The sequence below is a fragment of the Pseudophryne corroboree genome, chromosome 2, assembly GCF_028390025.1.
Source record: "Pseudophryne corroboree isolate aPseCor3 chromosome 2, aPseCor3.hap2, whole genome shotgun sequence".
Lineage (NCBI taxonomy): Eukaryota > Metazoa > Chordata > Amphibia > Anura > Myobatrachidae > Pseudophryne > Pseudophryne corroboree.
In genome coordinates, this window is record NC_086445.1 from 605,177,605 (window position 1) to 605,203,704 (window position 26,100).

The following is a 26,100-nucleotide window of genomic DNA, read 5'->3' on the forward strand; positions in this document are numbered from 1 at the left end:
AAAACCCATAGATGATACAGACGTTATGAATAAATAGCTAGGAGTTAGAGTACTTCACATATGATACAAATAAGGACATTCATGAGAACAGTGGGCATACATAGACATAGATAAGCAGAATAATAAATGCATGCAGGGCCATAGCAGAGCACTTCCTGTGCCAGCCCACACCACATCCTGCCCCAGAACTGAAGAAGTCCTGACATCATAAACAGGGAGAAGGTCAGGTAGCTAGACACTGGTCACATCCTAGGACATGCTGCTGAGCACCTCGCCAGGCTGCGGGGAGTTGTTCCAGCAACCCCACAATGTGGATAAAGGTGCTACTTGCTGAACGACTGTGCCGACCCTTAGCGTTGCGCTTTGGGAAGGACTGCATGTCACTCACCCCTATCTATGGTCTTTGATATAATTAGCATAACAAATGACATCGTACAGAAACAATTCTGAATAAAACATGACAGAAACAAGTGAAGAGGACAGAGAGTGGACAGACATTAGACAAAGGGCAGATGGCCCTGCATATGAGAGCTTATATTGTAGAGGGAGATGGTGCTAAACTGACATTGAACTTATTGGCCCTGAAAATTAACAGAGGAGGTGGAGGCTAAATAGTTGAGGAGGATAGAGGGTGAATTGAAGCATACCTCCCAACATTGGGGGTCATTCCGAGTTGTTCGCTCGTTATTTTTTTCTCGCAACGGAGCGATTAGTCGCTAATGCGCATGCGCAATGTCCGCAGTGCGACTGCGCCAAGTAAATTTGCTATGCAGTTAGGTATTTTACTCACGGCATTATGAGTTTTTTTCTTCGTTCTGGTGATCGTAATGTGATTGACAGGAAGTGGGTGTTTCTGGGCGGAAACAGGCCGTTTTATGGGTGTGTGCGAAAAAACGCTACCGTTTCTGGGAAAAACGCGGGAGTGTCTGAAGAAACGGGGGAGTGTCTGGGCGAACGCTGGGTGTGTTTGTGACGTCAAACCAGGAACGACAAGCACTGAACTGATCGCAGATGCCGAGTAAGTGTGGAGCTACTCAGAAACTGCTAAGAAGTGTCTATTCGCAATTTTGCTAATCTTTCGTTCGCAATTTTGATAAGCTAAGATTCACTCCCAGTAGTCGGCGGCTTAGCGTGTGCAAAGCTGCTAAAAGCAGCTTGCGAGCGAACAACTCGGAATGAGGGCCATTGGTATTAAGCTGATCGGGACTGGGAAAGCAGCCACATAACATAGGGTGTGTGTCTGACAAAAAGAGGGTGTGACCATACCCCAGTGGCTTTCCTAGCACTGCCACTGCAGTCTCTCTAGTCCCCTTTCTATCACCCTTTTATGCTGCATGCCCCAATGGTAAGCAGTGGGGGAATTTTACCTGGGGAGAACTGCAGTACCCCCAGGTAAAATCCACCACTTCAGCACAGAGTCTGTGAAGCCAGCTGCAGTCTGTGAGACTGCACTGGCTTCACTGTGATTGGCAGTGACTTCCTCTTGGAAGTCCTACCTACCAGTCAGAGATATTGCAGGCTGTCCCATTGTGAGGTGTTCCCTCCCTCTGGGACTGACAGATTGTGCAGCAAATAGCAGAGCTGGCCTTCGTGCAGCCCTTGGATACTTCTATGGGCTGCAACCAATGCAGTCCACAGAAACCGGGAGTTTGTGCATGCACAGTGAGAAAGGCAGGGGCAAGGGAGCAAACAGCATGGACAGCGGTAGCCCCCCTCCTCCACGCAGGTAGTAGGCGCCACTGGTGGCAAGTTTGTGAGTATCAATGCACTGCTTCTCTCCGAGTCTATCATCGGAAAAGTTGGGAGGTGTGTTATGGTTAGAAACTTGGGCATAATTCAGACCTGATCATAGCCATGCAAAACTTTCCACAGCTACGATCAGTTACTCAGCACAGGGCTAGTCCGCCCCGTATGTCTGGCCCTACTTCCCCCCCGCACAAGTACAAAAGCATCGCGTTGGCAGGGAGCTACCCGTCGCTGTCCGGGTCGCAGTGGCTGTGTGTGACATCACGCAGCTGCCGCGGCCCTCCCCCGCAGGGTCTGGGTACGTCTGCGTTGCTCGGACCATGCCCCCAAAATGGCGGTCAAACGCTGCCAGCCCGCCCCCTCCTGCCCAGCGAACGCCTCTGCCTGTCAATCAGGCAGAGGCGATCGCTGGGCTTAGATGGCCATCGGGTGTCTGGCATGCACCGGTGCACTGCGGCGCCGGCGCATGTGCATTTTAGAACTGGTCAGGTCTGAATTAGGCCCCATGTCTGGACCAAAACTAGTATTTTTGTTATTCAGGTCAGGCAGTAATTTGACCACCCTTTCTTCCCTTGTCTATCCAGTAGCCTGTGCCCCCCTTCCCGCAGTATTTCTACAGCAGTCTGTGCCCCCCCCCCCTTTCCCCCCTTTCCATATTACTGCAGCAGCCTGTGTCTCTCCTCCCCCTATATCTCTGCAGCAGCTTTGGTTTGTGTTACCCCTCCCCCCACCAGCACTTACCTGGATCTTTTCCTTGCTCATCCTTAAGGCAGCAGTGGCTGCAGGCTCCTCACACTCTGTTCATCATTATAGAAAAAAAAACCTTTATTCTGCGCCCTGCAGATTAGTCCAGCGGTGCAGGCACAGAGCATGGAGTATGGACACAATCACCGAACCGGACATTAGCTAAAGATGGGTTGGGGGAAGCTATAAATCCGAGGCTCGTTCACCCCTCGTTGTGGCACTGATCATGTGCATACCTCTCCCGCACAGTGTAGATGCTTTGCAAGCCAGCATGCCTGCAGACTGATGAAACCCTCTCCCAGGCAAGATTCAATGAGTTTGCACACTTCTTTGTAGATAAAATATCCACCATTCGGGCTGGAATCTCCACAGTGCCATCAAAGGAGTGCCAAACTACGAAGCCTGCCAATGTAAGCCACCTACCTTCATGGTCCAGCTTTGACACAGTGGATGTATAGGACATTGCTGAAATTGCTTGGATTTTGCATCCCACTACCTGTGATCTGGACCCTGCCTCAACCAAGCTGCTAATAGCTTGTATGGCTATAATTGGTCCTGTCTTTGCAAAAATTGTTAAATGCTCTTTGCAGACAGGAATTTTTCCTGGACCCCTAAAGGAAGCAATTGTTAGACCTCTTCTCAAAAATCTAATTTAGATCCTGACTGCATGACCAACTACAAACCGGAATCAAACCTTCCTTTTTTAGGAAAGGTTATTGAACTGGATATCAACTGGAAACCTGCCTGACAACCCATGAAATTTATGATCCATTCCAATCAGGATTCAGGAGAAGACATAGCACTGAAACAGCCCTGGTGTGTGTGTTAAATGATCTTCTGATGGCAAGAGACAGAGGTGACTGTTCAATCTTAATCCTTCTGGATCTCTCTGCAGCATTTGATATGTGGACCATGGGCTTCTGATTGAGTAACTGATAAATTTCTGTGGATTGGATGGCACAGTCCTAAATTGGTTAAAATTATTTCTCACAGGCAGGTCACAGAGAGTATCGTCTGGAGTATACTCATCACCATCAGTGCCATTGCCGTGTGGTGTCCCACAAGGTTCTATACTATCCCCCATGCTTTTTGCAGTATACATGCTCCCACTGATTGAAATAATCGGGCGCCATGCCCTGGTCTACCACTGCTATGCGGATGATACACAACTGTACTTGTCCTTTGCTCCGGGCATTGATAACCCAATTACAACCCTAAATGGCTGCCTAGCTGAGCTCCAGGAGTGAATGAGTGCCAGCTGGCTGCGACTGAACCCGGGTAAAACAGAAGTCCTTATGATGGGACCGCAACATCAAAGGACAAGACTGCAGCATAGCCAACCAACTAGACTTACACTTGGGGGGATTCAGAATTACAAACCACTGATCGTGTGCGGAATCATGGCGTTGTGCTGGATGGTGGCTTGACACTTAAACATCAGATATCAGCCACAATCAAATCCTTATTCTTTCACCTGAGGAATATAGCCAGAATCAAGCACTTAATTCCCTCAGATGATCTGGCAAAAGTCATACATGCATTTGTATCATCTCTATTAGACTACTGTAATGCCCTCTACCTTGGTCTGCTAGCAAGAGAATTGCACCGCTTACAGCTGGTGCAAAACACAGCTGTCAGGCTGTTAACCAACCAGCCCTGCTTTAGCCACATAACACCCATCCTCTGCTCCAGTGGTCTCTAACCTTTATTGGGGTGTGAGCTACTAGAGAAAAATTAAACCTCCTGAGGAGCTACTAAAGCTTTTGAGAAAAAAAAGCCGTACTTGAATGGTTGCTGGCGCGCTCTCAGTGTTAAGACTGGACTCGTGGGCAAAAAAGTTTCTGGCGCCCCTCCCATTGCTATATTAAAGTAAAGAATTAGCGCATGCCGTAGGCGCACATGCTCCAAAAAGAGGGTGTGGCCTCACTGCAAGGGGTGTGGCATTGCAGGAAGAGACTACCTTTTATGCCAGTTTTGCAACCTGCACACCCAGACATTGGCCACCACAGGAAAAAAAAAATCCTGATTCATGCCCTTTACATTATTTGTCATTTTTCCTCCTTATAGTAATGACCCTTGCACATTATTCCACACACCGCAATGCCCGTGACACATTATGCCACACACTGCAATGCCCCTGACACATTATGCCACACACCGCAATGCCCCTGACACATTATATCACACACCGCATTGCCCATGATACAGTATGCCACGCACCATAATGCCCATTACACATATTATCACACACTGCAATGCCCATGATACATTATGCACACACTGCAATGCCCATGATACATTATGCCACACACCGCAATGCCTGTGATACATTATGCCACACACCGCAATGCCCGTTATACATTATGCCAAACACCGCAATGCCCGTGATACATTATGTCACACACTGCAATGCCCGTGATACATTATGCCACACGCCGCAATGCCCATGATACATTATGCCACACACCGTAATGTCCTTGACACATTATATCACACACCACATTGCCCATGATACAGTATGCCACGCACCATAATGCCCATTACACATATTATCACACACTGCAATGCCCGTGATACATTATGCCACACACCGTATTGCCCATTACACATTATATCACACACCGCAATGCCCATGATACAGTATGCCACTCACCGTAATGCCCATTACACATTTTTCTCTCACCACAATGCTGGTTATACACACCATAATGCCACACACCATAATGCCCATTAGAACATTATATCACACACCGCAATGCCAGTTATTCATTATGCCACACAATGTAATGCCCATTACACATTATGCTCCACAGTAAGACTTCTAATTCATTTTAAATTACCTGCTCGTTGTCAGTGGTCTCATGCTCATTGCCAGGTGTTTTATGCTTGTTGCCAGGGGTGTCATGCTCTGGGTTCCATGCTTGTTGTCAGAGGTGTCATGCTTTGGGTTTCATGCTTGTTGCTAGGGGTGTCATGCTCATAGCCAGGGATCTTGTTGGCAGTGGTGTAATGTTCGTTGCCAGGGATGTAACTCTCTGCGTGTCATGCTTGTTGTTAGGGGTCTTGTTGCCAGGGGTGTAATGCTCGTTTCAGGGGTGTAATCAGGGCCTGTCCACCGCATACGTGGGGTACGCAGCTGCATAGAGCGAGCACCAGATGATGAGGGCGCTGCGCAGTGTTACCCCGCCATCACGCTGGAGGAGGACGCCTAGCTGCGGCACTCCCTCCTGTCAGTATAGCTGATTGACAAGAGTGTGTGAGTGTTGTGTGTGTGTCCCCTGCCCGCCAGCATTCTCTGTTCCCTCTGTGCCCCAGCACCCTAGCCCACTCCCGCCGCCGCGTGCAATGGAAGTGCCGGGAGCGCCAGCGCAGAGCACTCCCAGCACTTCCGGGCAACTATAGCACTGGCCTGACACTGACAGACGCTAGAGGTCAAGTATGATCTCTAGCATCTGTCTCCTCCTTGATGGAGGAGCGCTACGGACATGCCGGGAGGGGAGTTAATTGCAGTCTCCCCCCGAAGTTTTCCAGCGGCAGCAGCCAGCACGGGTCGAGCGACCCGGATTGCAGCTGCGAGCTACCCGTCGCTCGTGAGCGACGGGTTGGCGACCGCTGCTCTACTCCCTTCACTGGCTGCCTGTAAGATGGTGAATCATCTTCAAGATTGGCTTACTGAGTTTCAAAGCCCTACATGACCAAGGCCCAAGGTACCTGAAGCAGCTTCTGATTCCATACTGCCCCACTCGATTACTGCGATCTGTAGATGAAGGACTTTTAGCAGTACCTAGAATCTCCCATAATTCATCTGGGAGTCAAGCTTTTAGTCATGTGGCTCATACTCTATGGAACTCACTTCCCCGCACAGTGCGAGAGGCCCTAACTATAGAATCCTTCAAAAATAGACTCAAGACTTTCCTGTTTACTCAAGCATTTCCATAGTGGCCCCTTAGTATCTCCATGCTCTCTGTATTTTATGAAAAGCTTTTCTGTACTTCATTGTTTCCATACTATATTGTGCTATGTATCTGTTAAGCACCTTGAGTCCTATTGGAGAAAGAGTGCTATATACATAAAATTACTACTATTATTATTATTATTATTATTAACTGTCCTGATTTCAGTGGGACAGTCACGTTTTTAGGGCACTGTACTACTGCCCCAACCGCAGGTCACAGTGACCTTGGTAGTGGTGGGGGTACTCTGTTACCGCTGCTCTGCATAGCAATGATGTATGGGTGATGTTCACATTTGCGCTATGCCAGGAGAGGCTGGGGGCTGCCCGGCAGCTGTCTGAGTGCTCGGCTCACTATCAGCATGATGATAAATAGGGGTGACATACGATTGTACACCACATACAAAATGTCATACACCATGAGGCCACACTCCCTTTTGCAGGTGTGAGGAGTCTCGGAACGAGGTTTTAAAATGTTGGGAGGTATGCATATGTGATCAGTAACTTCAATCACCACCATGTAGACTCCCACAAGAAAGGCTAGCAATAAAAGTGTTAAACAAACAGCATACCATGCATTAAGAAAAAAGGAATACAGCACTTCAGTAATACAGATCAGTTTGCTAATGGCAATGTATGGATAATAGAGTCGCAACAATGGTGATTTAAATAGTGTGATAGGTTTAGATATAAACCCCATTGACATCGCAAAAAATAACCCGGTATCGACCCGGCATATTGCCGGGTTGACACGGATCACCGTGTGATGTGAAAGGGCCCATGCAGAATTCCCGGGTCGCCTGACTCGGTAATTCAACCTGGGTAATAAGAAAAGTTATTCCCGGGTTGAATACTGGGTCAGTGGCAGTGTAAACGGGTTCCCAGGTCGATGCGACCCGGGACCCGTTTACTACATAAGGAGAGGCGGCGCGGAGATGAGCTCATCTCCCAGCGCCACCTCCACTGCCTTCTCCGTTCCTCGCTGCTATGGCAACCCGACCCAGCATATATTTTCAGGTCGGGAAGACTGCTATTAGGGTCCAGTGCCGGATCCCACTCGGGAAGGACCCGTTTCCAATTCCCGGGTGGGATCTGGCATTGGAGATGTGAAAGGGGCAATAATCAGAAATGGCTGCCATTTAGCATAATCATCATAAGTGCGTTTTTTGCAACAGGGGTTAAGCACCCAAAGGAGATATGCTTTGTGACTGACACATACTGTATGCGCCTGTGTTCACAGTCACAGTTGCCCTTACAGTACTTGATAAATTGTAGTTTGCTCTCATCCATTACCAGATTTTCATTCCAATCTGCCAGATCTGGCAGATGATCTGCCAGATAATTGTATAGTGTATGCCCAGCATTAGCCTTTCCTATCCTGTGCACATCAGTCTCCATTAATTATGTTCTCTGACAGAATCAGTGAAGCTATGAAACATTCTGTGTAAATTAGGTGTGACTAGTGGATGGCTCATTAGGTGAATAAGTGAACTCAGGTAAAACACATCATGTGACTGATCAGTGGCTGGTATGAGGTATAAAGGTTTAAATACTGTAGATATGGAAACTCTTATAAACTACTAACGTTCACTTTTGTGTCATCCTTGAACATATACAGCTCAACACACCTGTGATTTACTTCTAGCTCTCTTGTCTACTGCATACCTCCCAACATAACCCTCTCCAGGAGGGACAAAATGCTCTGCTTCTGGACTTTTCTCTTAATTTATGATTGCCGGCACCTGTTTTGAACAGGTTAATGGATAACAAAGGTGTTTCAGCACAGGTGATGGCAATCATAAATTAAGAGGGAAGTCCAGGAACAGAGCATTCTGTCCCTCCTGGAGAGGGTCATGTTGGGAGGTATGCTACTGTCACCTCACTAATCTCCCATGTTGCAATACTTTTCCCTCTTACCACGGTTTTTCACTTCTCTCCTCAGATTATACACACACACACACGCGCGCGCGCGCACACACACACACACACACACACACACACACACACACACACACCTGTGCCTTAGTCACATTCCTGATGTGTATGCAAAGCATAAATGTACTTTCATTTGTGACAAACCCAAACAGGTTCCTATATATTAACCTGCCCGGACCTGTACATTTTGATAAGCAAGAGCTTTTCCTTCATTTGCTAGTTTATGTCAGAAGCGCTCACTGTGTACCTGTATTTTACTATAACTCTTATAAATCCTACTCCTGCTAACGTAAGTATATTTACTAAAACTTTTCATTACAAAATAAGATGGAAATGCTATTTACAGAACACACTGAAGTTAAGAAGTACTTAATGAGAATGTTTTTTTTCAGTAATCTATGGTAATACGTTGTTGGCACTACTGAGTGGGGAAATTTTTTTTGTGATTTAGGGGTAATAGACTATTTGTAGTGTGGAATATAACATGTAATTAAAGTACAAACATCCCGAATGAATGGTGCTGTAATGTCACTGACTACAGAGGAAGGACCTTGGAGTTACAATGTCAGATTGTTTGTAGGCAGGTCAGTGGGAGAAGCCAGTAGTATACTTGGTTATATGTGTTTAAAATGTACAGTATGTATATAAAATTAGACCAGGAAGAAATACAGAGATGATAGCAATACGAGGGTTTTACTGTTACCTTATAGGCCACTGTTAAGACCTCCATGCAAGTTTTGTGAACACAGATCTGAGGGTCTGTTCTCCAAAAAGACATTATTAAAATAGGACAATGTAATAACCGTTATTAAAAAAAATATGCACTATAGAACTGTAATAGATTCATAGATACCAGTACAGTACAGTACAGTACAGTAAATACATTAGTTTTCTGTTGTCAGTCTCTGTTTCTGTGTTTCTATTTCATTGCTACAAAATACAATTTAGGAATTGTAATCAATTTACATTTTTATTCCCCAGATTTCTCAGCTCGGCAGTGAATGAGGATCTCCCCTTTCTCATATTTGGCTCTGAACAGGTGGCTGAATATAGCAGACTTGATTCCTCTAAAATGGAAAAAGATTATAACCACTTGCCAAAAAGAGCTCAGACTTCTAGGATGTGTGAAAAGCAAAGCTCTCATGAGTCATCAAAAGGGTCTATCAGGAAGGATAAGGATATTGCAGGAACCAAGAAACTGTCACATAGCCTCAATCTGCCCCTCCAAAATGTTGGCCATGTAAAAGGTCTGCAAAAAGTGTTTGAAGGTTTTAGCTCAAGAGAAGAGCTCACACAACATGGAACAATGGTAAAACCCAAGCACTATGGATCTCTCAGTGAGAAAAATTGCCTTGTACCTCAAGACTTGTCTGTAGTTCCCGGAGTTCATGGGCCAGTTTTTTCTCAAGTTTATAATCCCTTGAAAAAAGATCACTTAGAGAAGAAAAGTGAACATGCAACAGTGTCCGTCACTGGCAGTGCTGCAAAGTTGCACCTTTCTCCAATATTACAGAGCCATATGGATAGTAATAGGATGTCGTCAAAAGCTAAGAATAGTACTAGTAATGACATTGCAGAAAATAAATTAACCCATGGTTGCCACAGTGATAGAGAAACCAACCACAGACATGCAAGACCCTATCTTCAAGATCTGCAGCTTCCTCCTCGAACACCGACACCACCCCTTCAAAAAACTAAGAGTAATGTTTCCATATCTCTGAGATCGCCAAAAGGATGGAACAATGAGAGTGTTATGAGTCGCTCACCTAGGGTTGGTTTTGGGCAGAGGCTTACAAATCAAAGGGACACTATGTCTCCAATGCGATCTCAAACATCAGACAATTTCTTCTTTGCAGGTGGCAATGTCTCTAATTCTATGCCAGATCCAGAATATCTGAAAAAAGTAGGAAATACTGAAGCAAACAGTCATATAGAGTCACCAGGAGAGATACATAAAAAACATAATATAATGAACTCTCAGGAGCAGAACAAAGTACAATTTACAACATCATTCCATCAGAATGCGCGCCATGATGGAGGCCATACTATCAAAGAGAAAGAGACAATTCACAAAAGTGGTACTGAGAGAGGGACAACCAGCATAAAAAATGAAATTGAAGAAGAATATGAAGCTCATGAGGATTCAGGACAAATAGATCAATTAAAAAACAGACTTAGTGATCTACAACCTGAAAAAAAATTACTCAAAGAGGTCACATATAGTGAGTGCAATATACATTTAGTTAATTTGAAACTAGGAGACAAAGAAGACTATACAGAAAAAAACATACAATCAAATTCATATAAAAGTCAAGAGCTTCCTCCTACAAAAAATCAAAGGGAAAGACAGGCTAGTTATTCACGTGATGTAAAAGTTATCCACAAACTAAGTACTAATCAGAGAGAGAAGCTGGAAAATTCAAAAGATAATCAAAATGTTATTGGTGGCATACTTAAAAACCATATAGCAGAATCATCTGGGGATGTTGGCACATTATATAAGACTATAAAAAATGCAGATGGGGATTTAAGCAAAGATGGTGTTGTAAAAAATAAAAACAGCCCTACCATAATCCTTTATAAAATAGCTAATCCTGATTCTGTGAAATTAAATAAATACACAGATAATTATAAAATTGAAAATGATAACTGGGCAAATACCAAACAACAAGTTGTGAAGGATACTGTATCAAAGGATAGATTATCACCAAAACACAAACCTAAAGAAAGAAAACCTACACAAGAGCCTCTCACACATAGTGAGCTTGGTATTAAAAGTAAATCAAAACCAGTTGTTTTATCTATACCTCAGGTAGGGCAATTGTCAAGGATAAAACAATCTAAGGCCAAAATTGATCAAGCCATTGCAGAGCAAATTGTAGTGGTTGCAGATAAAAGTACAGATGCAAAAGATCAACAAAGAGACATAATGGTTCAGTCTGATAAGGTGGAAAAGAATACAAATGTTTCAAATGTAGTTGTGAATGAGGTGGATGTTGTGCCCATAAACAAAGAGTCAGTTGAAAGCATCTTAGATCAGCAAGCAATAGACATGAAACAGGAAAAAAGTGGAGATGCAAAAAGCCTATACAAGATTACAGAAGCCATAGGTGTATTATCAGCCTCAACAATAGATTCCAGTAACTTACCAGTCAACAAAGTTGAAGACTTAATGGACCAAGATAAAAATGTTATAGTCTCCATGACAATAAAGGATAGACTAATGGAAAAGTCCAATGATCTGGTGGTTGAAATTTCCAGAACAGATCCTACAATAAATGTTATTGAAGATAAGACTGGGTATTTAAAAATAAATACTGTAAATATGAAAAATAAGACTGAACAAGAGATGGTTGTATTGGTAGACTCTTTTATAGATACGAGTAAACACCAAGTTAAAGATCTGATGGGACAAGAGCAGAAATGTGTAGAAAAATTTGAAACACAGGATAAACCAAAGGAAAACTCTAGTGATCTGTCTGATGAAAATTCATCAGTATACATAAATAAATTAAACAGAACTGAAGATCAGACTAAAGAATTAGATAAAACAACTGTGTTTATGCAGGACCAGAATGAGCAAGAGATAGTTGTGCTGGTAGACTCTTTTATAGAGTCCAATGATCAAGCAGTAGATCATTTGAATAAAGATTCCTCTAGCATGGTGGCTGAAGTTGAATATATGTATGAACAAAGTCTGAAACCCAATGATTTGTACTTCAGAAAGAACATGCACCAAAAACTGCCATTAGATCCAACCTTAATTGTCAAAGTTGAAGATCTGGTAGACCAAGACCGACTATTTATAGCTAATGTGGAAAGAAAGAATGAATCAATGGAAAATTCCAGTGATCTACCAGATGAAAATTCAGCATTAAACATAAAGACAGTAAACATAATTGAAGATCAGACTAAAAAACTGGATAAAAAAACTGTATTTATGCCAGACCAGACTGAACAAGACATAGTTGGTTTGAAAGAATATTTTATAGAGCTCAATGATCAACCACTAGATAATTTGAAAGAAGAGTCCTCTAACGTGTTGGCTGAAGTTGAATATTTGCTTGAACAAAATATGAATTCCAATGATTTGTCCCTTCGAAATAACATGCACCAAAAATTGCAGTTTGATCGTGCTTTAATTATTAAAGTTGAAGAGCTGGTGTACCAAGACCAACCATTTATAATCAATTTGGAGAGCAAAATTGAATCAACGGAAAATTCCAGTGCTCTACCTAATGAAAATTCATCTGTAAACATAAAGACAGTAAACATAACAGAAGATCAGCCTGAAGAACAGGACAAAAAAACTGCATTTATGCAGGACCAAACTGGACAAGAGATAGTTGTACTGGTAGATTCTATTATAGAGTCCAGTGACCAACAAGTTAATAATCTGAAAGAAGAGCCTACTATTTTGTTGGCTGAAGATGAACATATGCATGAACAAAATATAAATTCAAATGATTTGCTCTTCAGTAAGAACATACACCAAACAATGCATAATTTAAATGTCAAAGTTGAAGAGCTGGTGGACCAAAATCAAACCTTTATAGTTAATGTGGAAACCAAGGATAACCCTATGGAAAATTTGAATGATCTGCCTGATGAAAATTCAGCTATGAGCATAAAGAAAGAAGGCAGAACTGAATATCAGGCTGAAGAATTGGATCGAAAAACTGTAATTATGAAGGATCAGACAGGACAAGAGATAGTTGCATTAGTAGACTCATTTAGAGAATTCAGTAACCAACCTGTTGATAATATAAAAGAAGAACCTACTACAATGTTGGTTGAAGATATGTTTATTGTCAAAGTGGAAGATCCAGTTGACCAAGATCAAACATGTGTAGTCAATGTGGAAACAAAGGATGAACTTATGAACATTTCCAGTGATCTTCCTGATGAACATTCAGCAGTAAACATAACTGATGACCAAACTGAAGAGAAAGAAACGGTAAATATGAAGACCCAGTCTGGACAAGAGATACATGTTTTAGTTAATTTGCTTACAGATTCCAGTGGGCAAACACTTACCATCCAAAAAGAGCACACTTACATGTTGGACAAAGTTGAAGATCTTGACCAAACCAGCATAAATTCTCATAATCTGCCATGTGCAGTCATAGCACAATACGGTCATGTCATTGGTGATCAAAGAATATATGTTAAAGAAAACTCAGCAGAACATGCTAAGGACATTGATAATGAGGTGGGCAAGTCTTCACAAGTAATTAATCAATTTGCGCAAAATATTGCTATTGAGAAGCCAGATGTTATTGTGGAAAACCACATTTCAGATACAGATATTCATTTTGGGCATACAAGTAAACAGCATGATAATGCTATACTTATTTCACCAAAAAGTATGTCTGATAAAGATGTGATAATAAAACAACCTGAAAAAGAAATTGTTGATCAAGCTGGTGAAGTAGTCCTTGAAAATGCTGGGGAAGGGACGAAAATCCCAACTCCAGCAAGGGAGAAGTTAGCACTAGATTATGATAAATGGACAACTGACCATACTTTGGATCAAATTGTGGATCGTTCTGCATATGTGACTGTGGATAAATCTGAAAAGTCAGATGATTATATGATAAGAAATATGTCAACAGAAAATGGTAGTTGTCAAACAAATGAAGACCAAGTAGACCACACTATTAATAAGCATGAGTATTCTGAAAATGTAAATAGAATTATTTCCACCAAGCAAAATCTGTTTAATGAACCATTAGGATATCACATCATGGAGCAGGCTGGAAAAGTGGACTTAATGCAAGCTAATAATATGATCATAGACCAAACTGAAGACTTGCTGCATCATAAAAAAGGAATACTTCAGACTACCGAATTTATGGTTTCTGCAAATGAGCAACAGACTGGTATTAGCAATAGTGAGTTTATACAAGGCACAGTAAATGAAGCAGCAGATGTGCTAAGCCAATTTGGAAATACGATAGATGTTGTTTCCTCAGTAGGAGATCTGGCAGAAAATGTAAATGATGAGTCACATGACGTAAACATGCACAGTAGTGAAATGCAGAACACGGTAAATTTGCCACAATCAAAAACAAATGCCATACAAGAAAGTCAGGATGGAGGAAATATTAAAATTTCAGATAACATAGTGCCTATGATGCCGTCAGAGCAATTAGGTGGAGATGTTTTAGGGATCTCATTTTCAGGGGAAGGGAACAGAATTCACACTGCTGATGAAAGGTGTATATCAGGTCCAAGTTCAGATTACCCACTTCAAGTAAAGCAGCAGTTACTAGAACAACCCACAGACTTTGCACAACATTACATGCTACCTATTGTAGAAAAAGTAAACAATGAAGCTGGTATACTTGAAAATGCTACACATCATACAGAAGAAGAAATGGAGGCTTCAGAAAACATGGAGATTTGGGTGAACAAATTGCGACAGTTGGAGACCCCTGAATTTATGAAGTATCAAAGAGAACCTCGTCAGCCTCGCTCTTCTCCACTACACATGTATGCCACACTGCCGCCCATAAAAGAGGATCAAGGCTCTCCAAAAGGTGGTCACTCTGATTTCAAGTGGCAATTGCAAGAACAAAAGGAGAAACTGGATATGAATCCCCTTCCCACTCAAAGTGATTCCGTATTAGAGGCTAAAGTGACAGAACAGACTGAAGCAACAGAAGAGACTGGAAAGAAATACTCTTGGGAGAGAAGCACAGAGAGAGCCTCTAAAAGGACATCTCCACTTGAACTAATGAGGAAGCACTCTGGTGATGAGATTTCCAGGAGTGACACCTACAAGGCCTTAATCACACAAAATCTTAGTCAGCGACAAAGTTCTATAATTGGATCATTACTGCTTTCTGATAGATTAGATAAAAAGTCAGAGGCATCTGAAGGAAAATCCTATTCAAGACTTGAAAGTAGCTTTCTTCTCAGTAGTTACATTAACTCTCAAAAAGATAAATTAAAAGAGATGCCAGGAGATACTGAAATACCTCCACAAAAAGAGTCCTCTACAGATGACACTAGTGCAACCTTAACAAATAACACCTTAACCATTACATTAGAAGATTTGCCAACAGAGGACAACAAAGATTTCTCCCATCCACAACCTGGTCATGTAACAGATCCAGATACTACTGAGCTTCCATCCAAGATAGACACACCAGTATCTTCTTCTTCTTTTAAAGTCTTCCCGGATGTTTGGGTGAGATGTGCTCCAAATTCCGTGACTAGTTTAACAATATTATATTTACTGATAATTGAGAAGGTCTCAGATAAAATATATTGCATTTATAATTTACTAATTTATCGGCTATTTTATTGTTATATTCATATTCATATGTGTATCTTTATATTTATCTAATATACTGTATGTATCTACCAAGAATGAAATGGTATTTCTCAACAAAAAGATAATAGAAAATTTTTGTTTGTTTCAGCATCACCCAGGAAAGAATCATGGCAAGCTGAACCCAAGACCAGGAAAGGTAAAAATATGAATAAATGGAATACCTACGATATCCCAGCAGTCGGGATGCCGTCAGTCAAAATACCGACTGCTGCATCCCGGAAATGGGAATCACGAGACCTAAACAGGGAGGTACTTAACACTAATCCCTAACCCCTCTTACTCTCCCTCCCTGCAGCCTAAACCTAACCCTTCCCCAAGCGCAGCCTAACACTAACCCTCCCCAGAGGTGCCTAACCCTAACCTCCCCTTCCCGCAGCCTAAACCTAACCCTGCCTCCCCGGCAGCTTAACCCTTCAGTGGGTGCCTAACCCTAACCTCCTTCTTCCCGCAGCCTAACCCTCCCACCTCCGCAGCCTAACTCTATCATTATACCCGCAGCCTTGCATAAATAAGGAGAATGCACTAAGCTTTGGAGATTAATAAAGTGGAGAGAGATAGTGGGTCCTATGTACTAAGACATCGTGGTCTATGTACTAAGCCTTGAAGAGAGATAAAGTGGACGGAGATAAAGTACCAACTAACCAGCTACTATCTGTCGTTTTTCAAACATGGGGACGTATTATACTCACACTTATCTTGTGGGTATAACGCTTCCTGCTTTGCCTCTTTACCGCAGCAAAGCAGGAATCAGCATCGCCGAGATGTATTAACATCTTGGATGCCAAAGTGGGGGAGTAAAAACTCCCCCCTCCGGCGATTGCTGCCAGTGTCCCATAGAGCATCAGCCTAGTGCTAGTGCGCTGTGTCTCACCCCGGCCGGCCCCGGTGCACATGTGAAAGATCTCACTACTCTCGCAAGATCTCACATGCAGCCCGGAGCCCAGCACCCGCCGCGGCCAGGGACAGCGCTGTTCCTGCTGTGGTGTATGGGCAACGACACTTGCAGTGGTCGAAATCTATAGCTGCAGGTGTTGGAATGGTCAGTGCCACTGTCCGTTCATACTTTGCCCACAATATAGACGTGCTATCTTGTAGATAGCAGCGCCGATTTAAGCAGGGCCGCATAACACCTCCTTCATACATGGAGAGTAGCAGTATCACGCACATAATGGTGCTGCTTCCCCTTCTCCCTAATAATGACATTTCTTGCATCTACCCCACAGCCTGTAACTTGAACGTTAGGAGCTGATTGGCTGGTACTTTATCTCACTCCACTTTATCACTCTCTAATGCTTTCTATGTAATTCTTAAGCCTCATCAACCCGTTATAGAATTACATTATAAGAATAACTGAATTTTAATATTTAAACAAATATGAGAAGAACAGGAATAAGAACTCTCCTTAACCAGTTGCCTGGCATGGTCGCATCAGATGCGACCACACCAGCAAGTGCCTTATCTGACCTGGTTGCAGAGAATGTGACCAGTCAGATACACAGTATTTGCAGCTGCAGGGAAGAGGAACTTGCCTCTGCTGTCGCTTTCAGAGGGACTGAAAAGTCCCCCATCCCCCCTCCCCGCTTTCAGAGGGACTGAAAAAAAAACAAGGCCCCCCACTCCCGGTGGCTATCCCGGCAGTTAAGATGAAAGTCGCGATGGTCGCGTAGTTTCTGATGGTGTCAGCTGATGTTAAAAAAAAAAAAAGATTTTTGCAAATATAAAAAAAACAAAATATCCAAAATCATTTTGGATAAGGTTAAATGCATGAGGCCAGGGCTGAAACTAGGGGGGGGGGGGCTAGGGGGGCATGTGACCTGGGCGCCAGACTGGAGAGGGCGCTGAGACTGTCACTTTAATTCCCCCCCCTCCCTATGCGGCAGCGATAGCATAGAGCCGGGCAGCTTGAGCTCCAGACTTTGCAAGCTCCCGTCTAGCCAGCGGGCACCGCATCGCAGAGAAGACACTGAAATTAAACTATATCTCCCAGCAGCCCTTGCTGCCGGGAGCTGTACTTTACTTTCAGTTTCATCTCTGCAGCGTGCAGAGCCACATTAAGAGGGGGCACAGGGGAGAAATGACTCCCTCTCACCCCACTGTTAGTGCCTTTAATCATTGCAGCCACTGCTGCAGTGTACATGAAATTCCGAAAAGGGGGCGGGGCTAAACGGCACTGTACACACAGTGCCATGCCAGCCAGCAACAGCATGGGAGAGAGGGAAGAGCAGCACAGCCTAAACAGTGAGTACTCAGGGAAGGGGCACTGTATGTTTCTGTGACTGCTATATGTGTGTATGAATGTGTGCATGTGTGTGATTGTATGTGAATAGGTGTGTGACTAAATATGTATGGGTGTGGTATGCGTGACCGGGCATACAAACGCTGGTATCCCGGGTAATGCGGGGGGGGGGGGGCTAAGTTAATGGCTCGCCCCGGGTGCCAAAACTCCTAGTTTCGGCCCTGATGAGGCTAAATGTAATAGGGTGCGATTTCGGTAAACGTGCGATTTTTACAGCTTACTGGGACTTGTATTTCCACAGCAAAGGAAAATATTCTATTTTTTACACTGTTAAAGGCTATCAGCCCTCCATCCACTGCCCAGGGATGGGGGGGACAGCCTTGTGCTTCATCCCTGGCCCTTGGGTGCCTGGAGGGGGGATCTCTTTATTTTAGGGGTCCCCACTCCCCCAGGGAACCTTGGCCAGGGGTGACTAGTTCGGGGGGAGTGATGCTTTGGCCGCAGGGACCTATATAAAAGTGTCCCCCGGCTGTGGCATCACCTCCATGGCTAGTGGAGCCCGGTGCTGGTTTAAAAAATACGGGGGGAAACCTACCTCTTTTGTCCCCCGTGTTTTTGGAACCAGGACCGGTCCAAAAGTCCGGTGCTGGTTGTTTAAATACGGGGAGCCCCCAATCAATTTTTTCCCGTATATTTTTTCAACCAGGATCGGCTCAAAGAGCCAGAGGCTGGTTATGCTCTTGGGGGGGGGGGGGGGGCTGCATGTAGATTTTATTTTATTTTTAACACCTTCTTTACTTTTACAGACAGGATCATGCACGGATCTCACTGATCTGTGCATGCTTCTAAGTAATAAAAACATGACCTAAAATCCGCATGTTTTTATTACTAAAAATTGCATGTTTCCATTACTAAAAACCGCAAATAATCACATGCGAATTCCGTTGTAACCTTAAAATTTGCGCCCTATTACATTTGCGATTTTTAGTAAAAAATCGCAAATTACAAACGTGCGATTTGGTGCGATTTTTTTAGACACCTAAAAAATCGCACCCTATTACATCTAGCTTTTGGTTTTCACCTAATTCACTCATAAATGAAACCGACAAGTTCTGAGCGGTTTTTGGAAAAAATAAATAAAAATAAGTGGTTATCAAGGCTGCACTCTAAACTCCCCCATACCATTTATTGATCATTATTTAAAAATGAGGAAATACTGGGGCTAATTCAGACCTGATCGCTGCTGTGCATTTTCACACAGCGGGCGATCAGGTCTGAACTGTGCACGCCAGGTGCCGCAGTGCGCTGGCGCATGCCAGAGATGCGATCGGCATCTTAGCCCAGCATGATTGAAATTTAGAGGCGTTCGCTGGGTGGGAGGGCGTGGGCTGGCGGCGTTGGGCTGCCATTTTGGGGGCGTGGTCCGGGCAGTGCACGGGGGCGTTGCCGCAGCAGCTGCGTGATATCACACGCAGCCGCTGCGACCCTGAGAGCGACAGGTAGCTCCCTGCCAGCGCGCAGGAGCTGCACTGGTAGGGAGCTACTCTTCAGGTACAAAAGCATCGCCGCTGTGCAATGCTTTTGTACCTGTGCGAGGCAGACTAGCTCTGTGCCGGGCGTCCCCCCGCATGTTTGTGAAAGTGATCGTAGATGTGCTAAATTTAGCACATCTCCGATCAAGTCTGACTTACCCCCACTGGTAGCCCAATAGTGTAGCTGAAGACCCAAATGCAAGATGTGGGGGCATACAGTATGTACTAAGCCTTGGAGGGTGATAATGTGGAGAGAGATAAAGTACCAACCAACCAGTTCCTAACTGTCATTTTTCAAACACAGCCTGTAATATGGCAGTGAGGAACTGATTGGCCGGTACTTTAATCCTCTCTACTTTATCACTCTCCAAGGCTTGGTACATCTCCCCTATACGTCAAATATAAGTATATATACAAAACATGGTAATATGTTTAGCAATAAAGCAGCAATGTTCAGTACTTTGCACATGCACCGGTCCTGATCTGCGCATGCGCAAATGGGTCCTGTGATGTAGCACACAGACCAGCATCAAACTATTTGTGTTTGACAGTCTGATGAGGTTTTGGGGGTGGTGAAGGGCTCCATTTGTAAAAACGGTGGTGTTTCACCACTGTTTAGGGGGATGGAAGAGGCCAAGTATCTCCATGGTTGCACAGTGATTTCATGACCTCTGCGCCAGGTGACTTGCGCATCTGCATGGGTGCCACAAGCTATCCGACGGTGAGTGAGTGATCCGATGCCTGATTCCTACTTGTAATAGACGCTTCCTGCTGCATTACCATACAGAGCTAGCAACCCCACTCACATCTGAATCAGGCCATAAGCTTTCATTTCAAATAGTACCTCAGAGAGAAGAAAAAAGTGTAATAGTGTATGGTTGTATCAGTGACGTGCAGTGAGGTCAGTGGCAGGGGAGGCACTAATTTTAAAGCCCCCAATATGTATATATAGAGAGAGTAAAGCATGTTCAATAAAAAAAAACACATTGTATAGCAGTATTTTTTTTACATTAACAGATTATTCTGTATTCGGAGTCTGGTTTCAAGGGCCATAGTCGTGAGATCTATAGTGATGTGGGTTACACAAGTGACTGGGATCTGCATGGATCGATTTCTGTACGCATTATTCGAGGAGGGTAAGTGTAAGCAGGAATGCATTGAGGGCCTCATTTATGTTTGTATGCAATGCCGATGTTCACGCACTGCGCATACCCTAAGTTGCCTTTGAGATTGTGCTTGCACCGAGATTTTTAACACAGAGTGATTGACAGGAAGGGACCATTTGAGGGAGGTAACTGGGAGTAACGTCAAAAACGCATACATGTCATGCCACTTTCGGGACTGGTATCTGCCTCCACCAGCTATCATGTATGTGGAGAAACATGGAGCCAGCATCGTTACTGCTATGGCCAGTCTACGTAGCCATAGGTCAACCCTAGGAGTGGTTTCTCATAGTTGTGTCAGTGCTGCATATGAGTACGCAATTGCGAAGGACTTTCCTGGGAGGCAGTTTCACTTGTGATGAACAGCAGTTATTTATGCATTTGCTAACAAACATGAATTAGGCCCTGAGTCTGGATAATATAAGGGAATTTATAACGAAGTGTGAGCATTTTATTTTGATGTACTTCTTAAGCCTCAACATTTCTTGCAGCACTGTAGAAGGTAATACATATAGTACATTATAAGAATTACTGATTTTTAATATTAAAAAAAACACAAGAGCAGCAGGAATAAGAACTCTTCTAAACAAGGCTACACTCTAAACCAACTTCCTCTTACCATTTATTGATCATCATATAAAAATGAGGAAATACTGTTAGCCCAATAGCGTAGCTGAAGACCCTAATGCAAGATTTAGAGGTATATGTACTAAGCCTTGAAAAGTGATAACATGGAGAGAGATAAAGTACCAACCAATCAGCTCTCAACTGTAATTTTTCAAACAACCTGTAACATGGCAGTTAGGAACTGATTATCTGTTACTTTATCTCCTCCACTTAATATCCCTCCAATGCTTAGTAAATCTCCCTCTTAAACTGACCCTATTATACCCTATACCTCATCTACACACTCTCTGTACCATGACCACGTGTGCTGATTAGATATTTAGAGCCAGATTAACAACAAGGCAACTGGGAGGCCCCCACACATAGCTACAGCACTAGTGTGTAATGCACTGTGGTTGGCATAGGTGAACTTTCTGTTTGGCATAATGTGAATTTGGGGCACTACAGTGTATTTAACATATTTGTGGTGCTTGGAGTATTTACAAATTATGCTTTTATGAACATCGCCAGCATATATTATTGACATTTTTATTCGTAGGGGCCCCTACAAGTTAGTTGCTCTGTGGCCCCCACAAACTTTTATCCAGTCCTGTGGATAAAATACAATATATTGTGAAATATGAAAAGACAACTGTGTATTTATATAACTGTGCAGAGCTCAGTGATCATTTACAAACTACTGCCTAACATGTCGGCAATGGCTTGATAGATGGCGATGACACCTTTACCTTTGAAGTTGTATAGGAGAGTAGAACCTCTGGCATCACATCACTGTGGCATCAGAAGCCTGGTATGTGACATATGCATAATCCAAATGGGATGCAGTTATAATGCCTGCTGTCGGGGTCCTAGTGTTCAGGAACCCGACTCCAGAATCCTGACAGCCAACATATTACAGGCAGTTGGAATGCCGACACCCGCCTGTAATTCATACTTGGTTGGTGGGTCTGCGCCACCGAGTGGGAATAAAACCTGTGGTGAGCATAGCTTGCCCCTGAGCCCAAAGTGTAGCGAGCCTGCGAGGGGACTCGCTACCCGTATACTGGCAGACAGGATTCCGCAGTCGGTATACTGACAGCCAGCATCCCGTCAGCTAGTATATCATCTCCATTCCATCCAAATGTATAATCTTATTTATATCATGGTTAAACTTCCACATGTTGAGGACAGATTTTCTGTTATTATGATTTGTAAAACTGTGACATTAATATGATATGACTTGGGTAAGTAATTGGCTGGATTACAGGGAACAGCGAGTTGTGGTTAATGGGATGTTCTTCAACTGGGCCACTGTAGTCAGTACTCGGGACACTACTGTTCAATCAATATATTTATTAATTACCTAGGAATAGGCCTGGAAAGCATGATATCAATATTTGCAGATGATAGCAAACTGGGTGTGGTTCATCAAATCGACAGTGTCTAGGTCGACAATGTTTAGGTCGACCACTATAGGTCGACAGTCACTAGGTCGACATGGATGGAAGGTCGACAGGGTTTCTAGGTCGACATGTGCTAGGTCGACAGGTCTAAAGGTCGACATGAGGATTTTTTTTTGTGTGTCGTTTTCTTCATAGAGTGACCGGGATCCCAAATTAGTGCACCGCGTCCCCTCGCATGGTGCCTTCGCTCCGCTACCGCTTCGCTCGGCACACTTTACCGTTCCAATCGTAGTCCACGTGGATCGTTAAGTATGAAAAAATCCCCCCAAAAAAATAATGTGAAAAACTCATGTCGACCTTTAGACCTGTCGACCCAGCACATGTCGACCTAGAAACCCTGTCGACCTTCCATCCATGTCAACCTAGTGACTGTCGACCTATAGTGGTCGACCTAAACATTGTCGACCTAGACACTGTCGATCTTCAGACCGGATCCCAGCAAACTATGTAGGTTAATTAACTCAGCCAAGGATTCAGAGTCCCTACAGAATGACTTACTAAAAATTAAGTTTGGGCAACTAAATGGAGAATGAGGTTTAACATACAAAAATGTAAAGTCATGCACTTTGGAACTAAAAATAACAATGCAACCTACAAATTAAATGGAGAGAATGTAGGGGAAACAGATTAAAAAATAATCGGATTAGTAAATAAAAAGATTTGAGGGTGCTCATTGATAATAGATTTAATAACAGTCCCCAATGTCAGATTGCAGCAACAAGGGGGGTAATTCCAAGTTGATCGCAACAGGAAATTTTTTAGCAGTTGGGCAAAACCGTGTCCACTGCAGGGGGGCACATATAACATTTGCAGAGAGAGTTAGATTTGGGTGGGTTATTTTGTTTCTGTGCAGAGTAAATACTTGCTGCTTTATTTTTACACTGCAATTTAGATTTCAGATTGAACACACCCCACCAGAGGCGTAGCTAGGGTTTTCGGAGTCCAGGGCAAGATGGAAAATGCCCCCCCCCTCCCTCCCAAAAAAAAAGAAAAAAAAGAAAACACAAAAAGAAGGATGTGCGCGCGCCGAAGGCGCGCACGCCGGGAAAATGGGCGTGGTCACACACCAGAAGGGGTGCGGCCACGCTCCAGAATGGGGGTGGCCACTGAAAATGGCCCACGGTGCCAGTTTCATTGCCCCACAGTGCCACATACAATGCCCCACAGTGCCGGATACATGCCCCACAGTGCCAGTTACATTGCCCCACAGTGCCGGATACATGCCCCACAGTGCCGTATACATGCCCCACAGTGCCGTATACATTGCCCCACAGTGCCAGATACATTGCCCCACAGTGCCAGATACATGCCCCACTCAGTGCCAGATACATGCCCCACAGTGCCAGTAACATTGCCCCACAGTGCCAGTTACATTGCCCCACAGTGCCAGATACATGCCCCACTCAGTGCCAGATACATGCCCCACAGTGCCAGTTACATTGCCCCACAGTGCCAGTTACATTGCCCCACAGTGCCAGATACATGCCCAATGTGCCAGTTACATTGCCACACAGTGCCAGATACATGCCCCACAGTGCCAGGCCCCACTCAGTGCCAGTTACATGCCCCATTTGGTGCCAGATACATGCCCCACTGTGCCGCCGCCGCCAACGACGACCCCCCCCCCCCCCCCCCGGTCACTCACCGGGCGCCTTGTTGTTGATATGTGAATGTGAGGGGAGGAGAGCACAGCGCAGCGCCTCTCCGTCCCCTCACCGCTCCAGGTCTCCGGCCAATCAGGAGCCGGTCCGCAAGCTCTGATTGGCTAACGCCGGAGACCAGCAGCGATGCTAGTGCTGGCAGCGGCAGTGAGGGGAGGGAGAGACGCTGCGCTGTCCTCCCCTCACATTTAGGGTTGACGGGGGCGAGTGGGGCATGATGCCCTGGCCGCCGGCGGCGCCCCCCTCTCCTGGGCCTGCCAAGGTGCCCAGGGTATGTGCCCCACTGGCCCTACCCTAGATACGCCTCTGCACCCCACCCAAATCTATCTCTCTCTGCACATGTTATATCTGCCTCCCCTGCAGTGCACATGGTTTTGCCCAACTGCTAACAAAGTTCCTGCTGCGATCAACTCAGAATTACCCCCAAAGACAAATAAGATATTAGTGTGCATAAAACGGGGAATTGAGACAAGGGATGAGAGTATAATCCTACCATTTGATAAATCATTGTTATGGCCACACCTTGAATATTGTGTACAATTCTGGTCCCCACACTATAAAAAAGATATACTAGAGCTGGAAAGGGTTCAGAGACGAGCTACAAAATTGATAAAGGGGTTTGAGGCACTTGATTATGAGCAAAGGCTTACTAGGTTAAATTTGTTTATACTTAAAAAAAGGCGTCTAAGAGAAGACATTATTAATATATATAAATATATAAAGGGACAATACATGGAGCTATCAGGCAGAGGCATAACTAGGGTTTTTGGAGCCCAGGGCAAGATTAGGAATGGCGCCCCCCTGCGCGCCGAAAAAATGGGTGTTGCCACATACCTGAAGGGGCGTGTCTACTGAAAATGGGGCATGCCAACATGACACGCCACCTGTTTCACGTCACACTGGGAACATTCTTTTCAGTTCAACATGCACCTTACCTGTATGATGGTTTCTCACAATATGGAACCTCTGAAGAACTGTATCCTCTAAGGCAAACGGCATCTTCAGTCGGTATTCACTATTCATTTAGGAGATCCCGTTGTCCAGAAGATGCCTGTTTGTGTAGGAATATTAACAAGGCCAGTATCATACAACAGCTGTTCAACAAGACTCACATCCTGTCCCCTGCGTCTCTCAGCCACTATCATCTCCCCCTCGTGTCATCTTTCAGTCACACCATCACCTCCCCCTGCATCATCCCTCAGCCACACCATCAACTACTCCTGCGACGTCTCTCAGCACACAGTCACCTTCCCCCACACGTTGTCTCTCAGCACATCATCTCCCACCCTGCGTCGTCACTCATCACACCATCATCACCCCCTGCATCATTACTCAGCATGCCATCACCTCCCCTGCATCATTACTCAGCACACCATCACCTCTCCCTGCGTCGTCATTCAGCACACCACTGCACTGTGTCTCTCTGTGTGTGTCCACCCTTCCTGTCAATCACCTTGCGATATCCCATGCGATCGCTTTTTTCGCACCATCCCATAGCTATGCAACGATGTCCGGTGCAGTCGTCCGATGCGCTGGCGCATTGCGGTGCATATGCATGCGCAGTACAGACCTGATCGCCCGCTGTACGAAAACGCACAGCAGCGATCAGGTCTGAATTACCCCCCTGGTTTATCACTCCATTCATTAGAAAGGGAGCATGCTCCCAGCAGCAAGCAGACATGGTGGAGCGCTGGCGGGCGGACAGCTTGGGGGCACCACA

At 44.5% G+C, this 26,100-nt stretch overlaps 1 protein-coding gene across 1 annotated transcript in view; it reads left to right on the forward strand.

Moving 5' to 3' along the window:
• The window catches only part of CRYBG2 (crystallin beta-gamma domain containing 2), a 317,276-nt gene that overhangs the window by 231,308 nt on the left and 59,868 nt on the right, over positions 1-26,100 (forward strand). Inside the window, exons 4-6 of the mRNA XM_063954727.1 lie at positions 9,359-15,572; positions 15,808-15,855; positions 20,505-20,623. Coding sequence (XP_063810797.1) covers positions 9,359-15,572; positions 15,808-15,855; positions 20,505-20,623 — 6,381 coding nt within the window. The remainder of the gene's footprint in view (positions 1-9,358; positions 15,573-15,807; positions 15,856-20,504; positions 20,624-26,100) is intronic.